Source organism: Prunus persica, chromosome G1, assembly GCF_000346465.2.
Source record: "Prunus persica cultivar Lovell chromosome G1, Prunus_persica_NCBIv2, whole genome shotgun sequence".
Taxonomy (NCBI): domain Eukaryota; kingdom Viridiplantae; phylum Streptophyta; class Magnoliopsida; order Rosales; family Rosaceae; genus Prunus; species Prunus persica.
The window spans coordinates 8,369,948-8,374,552 of NC_034009.1; the positions used below are offsets into that span (position 1 = coordinate 8,369,948).

A 4,605-nucleotide genomic window follows, 5' to 3' on the forward strand; every position below is an offset into this window, starting at 1 on the left:
GTTGCTTCGTGATGTGTATAGCTATTTTGTACTCTAGTGAATGTGTTGGAACACTTGTTTGTTTTGTTTATTTTGGTTATGTATGAATTGTCCTTGCCTGGAGCAAGGCTGTTTTTATTTATGATATGAACTTAGCTTGATATCAATTGTGTTAAAAATGATAACAATGTGAGTTCATGAGAATGAGCCTGAGTCAGGCATTTCATTGAAATAGATGCCGAAAGGCAAAAGGCACAAGTGGTCTAGGGTCTAGATACCTTACGTCTAACTTACAGTAAATAATCAAGACCAAAGTATTGTCCTAGGGTCTAGATATGTTTACTTGTAATAGTACTTGAGGTGGTCAGCATTCCAGGGGTGAGGCAGTGTCTTGCCTGTGGAATCGCGAAGCTGATAAGAGCCAGGACGGCAGATTTTGATAATCTCGTAAAGACCTTCCCATGTAGGACCGAGGGTACCTTCGTTAGGATTTTTGGTAGCCAAGGAAACCTTGCGCATGACCCAGTCCCCCATTTTGAAAGCACGGGGCTTGACTCGGGAGTCATAGTATTTGGCGATGCCTTGCTTGTACGCGGCATTGCGCATGCTCGATTGGTCCCGGAGTTCGTCAATAAAGTCGAGGTTGAGGGCCAACTGCTCGTCATTGGCCGTGGCATCGTAAGTGGAGGTTCGGTATGTGGGCTGGCCAATCTCTACTGGAGCCACGGCCTCGGTTCCAAATGATAGGGAGAACGGCGTTTCACCCGTGGATGTGCGGAAGGTGGTGCGGTAGGACCAGAGTACTTCTGGGAGTAGTTCTGGCCAGCAGCCCTTGGCTTTGTCAAGTTTTGTCTTGAGGGTCTTCTTGATGATTTTGTTCACGGCTTCGACCTGGCCATTGGACTGTGGATGGGCTGAGGAGGCGAAACACAGACGAATCTTGAGGTTGGAACAAAATTGTTTGAATTTGGCGTTGTCAAATTGCCGGCCATTGTCGGTGACGATGGAGTTGGGGATGCCGAAGCGACATACAATGTTTTGCCACACAAAGGATTCGATGCGAGCCGCAGTGATGGTGGCCAAGGCCTCGGCCTCAGCCCACTTGGTGAAGTAGTCCACGGCCACAACTGCATACTTGACTTGGCCCTTGCCCTCTGGCATCGGTCCAATGAGATCCAGTCCCCATTGGGCAAATGGCCAAGGGCTGACCATTGCAGTCAACGGTTCAGCTGGGAGTTGTGGGATGTTGGCGAATCGCTGACACTTGTCGCATTTCTGGGTGAAGGCCTGGGCGTCCGTGTGGAGTGAAGGCCAGAAGTATCCTTGGCGGATTGCCTTATGGGATAGCGAGCGTGCGCCCGAGTGGTTGCCGCAGATGCCTTCATGGATTTCTCGGAGGACATAGTGACCCTCCTCTGGAGTCAGGCATCGGAGGTATGGAAGACTGAAACCCCGCTTGTATAAGGAGCCGTTAATGATCAGGTAACGGGCAGAGCGATGGCGTACGCGTCGTGCTTCTGCCGGATTAGCCGGTAGTGTTTGGTTCTGTAAGAACTGGAGGATGGGGTCCATCCATGTGGGGCTGTGATCAATAGTGCAGATGAGTGGGGCTTGTGTGCTGGGCTGGGCCAAAAACTCGATGTGGATGTGGCGACCCAGTCCCTGCTCCAAGGCTGATGCCAACCTGGCTAGTGCATTGGCATGGCTATTCTCGGAGCGCGGCACTTGCTTGAGAGAGTGGGCGTGGAAGGTCGCCAGCAGGTGCCGAGCGTGCTGGAGGTAGGCCGTCATAGAGGGATCCTTAGCCGTGAAGTCCTGGTTGACCTGGTGGACCACGAGTTGTGAATCGCTAAATATCTGAATTTGCCTGGCATCCATCTCTTTGGCTAATCGAAGACCAGCTATGAGTGCTTCGTATTCGGCCTCATTGTTGGAGGCTTGGAATTTGAAGCGAAGGGCGTACTCGAGGGCAACCTTGTCTGGGGAGATGAGAACGAGGCCGGCCCCACAGCCCTGGGCATTAGAAGAGCCGTCTACGAATAAGGTCCACAGGGGCTGGGTTAGGTCGAGATTGCCTTCGGTGGGGGTTTGGTCCTGGCTTGAAGGGGGATTGGGTTCGGTTATGAGCTGGGTAGCTGCGGAAGCTTGGGGATCCGTGAATTCGGATAGGAAGTCAGCAACGGCCTGGCCCCTCATAGCCGGGCGGGGTTTGTAATGAATATCAAACTCGCCCAGTTCAATGGCCCATTTGACCAGCCTCCCAGAGGTTTCTGGGTTCTGCAACACCTGTCGGAGTGGTTGGTTGGTTAAGACATGGATGGTGTGAGCTTGGAAATATGGTCGAAGGCGTCTTGCCGAGACGACCAGGGCGAACGCCAATTTTTCGATGTCTGGGTACCGAACTTCGGCATCTTGCAATGCTTTACTAACATAATGCACTGGGTGCTCCGCGTTATCTTTTGATCGGACGAGCACAGAGCTAACAGCCGAAGCTGAGATGGAGAGATAAATCACGAGGATGTCTCCGTGCTCAGGGGTTGACAATAAAGGGGCCCGGCCCATATACTTCTTGAGCTCGCTGAAAGCCGTGTCGCATTCAGCAGTCCAAGTGATGTTTCTTTTGGTGCCTTTAAGGGCCTTGAAGAATGGGGCGCAGCGGTCGGTGGCTTTGGAGATAAATCTGGTCAGGGCTGCGACACGCCCTGTAAGGCTTTGGATATCCTTGACCGTCTTAGGTATTGTCATATCTAAGATGGCCTGGATCTTTTCTGGATTGGCCTCAATGCCCCTCTGGCTGATCATGAAGCCAAGGAATTTTCCGGAAGCCGCCCCGAAAGCACATTTGGTGGGGTTAAGCCTCATTTTGTATTGCTTCAGGATGGTGAACATGGCAGAGAGGTTGGGGATGTGCTGGTCAGCCGTGCGACTCTTGACTAGCATGTCATCGACATAGACCTCCATGGTATTGCCAATCAGTGGGGCGAAGAGCTGATTCACCAGACGCTGATAAGTAGCCCCGGCGTTTTTGAGGCCAAAGGGCATCACCTTATAGCAGTAGAGGCCGCGGTCCGTAATGAAAGAGGTGTGGGCCTGATCTTCGGGGTGCATGAAGATCTGGTTGTAACCTGAATAAGCATCCATGAAGCTAAGGAGGGCGTGGCCGGCTGTGGCGTCGACTAGCTGGTCAATACGGGGTAGCGGGAAGCTGTCCTTTGGGCAAGCCCGATTAAGGTTGGTGTAGTCGACACACATGCGCCAGCCCTTTCTTGGCTTGCGGACCATCACGACATTAGCCAGCCATGTAGGATAGTCAACCTCCCTGATGAATCCGATGCTACTCAATCGTTCCACCTCCGCTCTCATGGCCTCATAGCGCTCGGGATCATAAGCGCGACGCTTCTGTCGGACTGGCCTGACGGCAGGATTGACGCTAAGCCTATGAGATATGATGTCTGGTGATATGCCAGGCATGTCATTGTAGGACCAAGCGAAGACTTCGGAGTTGAGGCGGAGGAAGGCGACCAGGTCAGAGCGAAGCTCTGGCGAGATGGAGGTGCCGATCCGGACTTGTCGATCCGGGATATCGTCATGGAGGGTAACCAGCTCCAGGTCCTCCATAGGTTCGGCCTGCGGTGCGATGGACTCCTCCCTTGGGTCTTCAGGTGGGTCTGTGCCAGCTTGAGGAGGGGCGGGAGCCGTGGTTACCGAAAGGGCCTCGCTCCTAGGTTGGCGATTGGTGGATTTTACTGCTGAAGCATAGCAGCTTCAGGCCCCGAGTTGGTCGCCGCGCACCGTGCCTGGGCCATTAGGAGTGGGAAACTTCAACAGCAGCATATGCGTGGAAATAAAAGCTCTCATTTGGGCCAGGGCTGGGCGGCCGAGGATGACGTTGTAGGCTGTGGGGCAATCGACGATAAGAAAGGGGGTAGTGATCGTCGTCTGCTGGGGTGCGGCCCCAATTGAGATAGGGAGATGAATGCTACCGATGGGCTGGACCACATCGCCCGAGAAGCTCACAAGGGGTGTGATGCTTCGGTCGAGTAGGTGAGGCGGGACCTGGAGTTCATTGAAGCACTCGGCAAACATCACACTGACCGAGCTGCCAGTGTCCACCAGGATACGCCCAACGTCGAAGTTAGAAATGTCAGCCCGGTCGTCATGGGGGAGGATAACACCACGCTCCTCTTCCTCGCAGAAGGTAATGGGGGCCCAGCCAGTCCTGTGGGTCTTTGGCAATCGTCCCTGCTCGGTGGTGAAGACCTGGTGCGCATAGGTGAAGCGGACATAATGTTTGATGGAATTGTTGGAGGTGCCAGCCAGGGTAGGACCTCCGCTGATGGTGGAGATCATGTTGATTTGTCGTTGGTGAGGGTTAGGCGGGGCTGGTATGTTGCGCACATAGTTGTCCAGCTTACCCTCCCTGATGAGCCCTTCAATTATGTTGCGCAACGCAACACAAGACTCGGTGTCATGGCCGCTGAATTGATGAAAGCGGCAGAAGACCCCCGTGTTTGGCATTGGCTTGTTGGATGGTCTCCGGGGGGGTGGCTTGGGGATGATGGGGGCTTCACGCACCAGGACGTTCTCATAGGTGGTGTTGAGGGTGGTAAATACCTCGAACCTGGG

General features: G+C 53.7%; 1 protein-coding gene across 1 annotated transcript; it reads right to left on the reverse strand.

Annotated features, from left to right (window-relative positions):
• LOC109949950 lies at window positions 319-3,597 on the reverse strand. The gene is made up of 2 exons (XM_020567062.1): window positions 915-3,597; window positions 319-797 (listed from the first exon to the last, which is right to left on the reverse strand). The coding sequence occupies exons 1-2, from the start codon at window positions 3,595-3,597 to the stop codon at window positions 319-321; spliced, it is 3,162 nt and encodes a 1,053-aa protein (XP_020422651.1).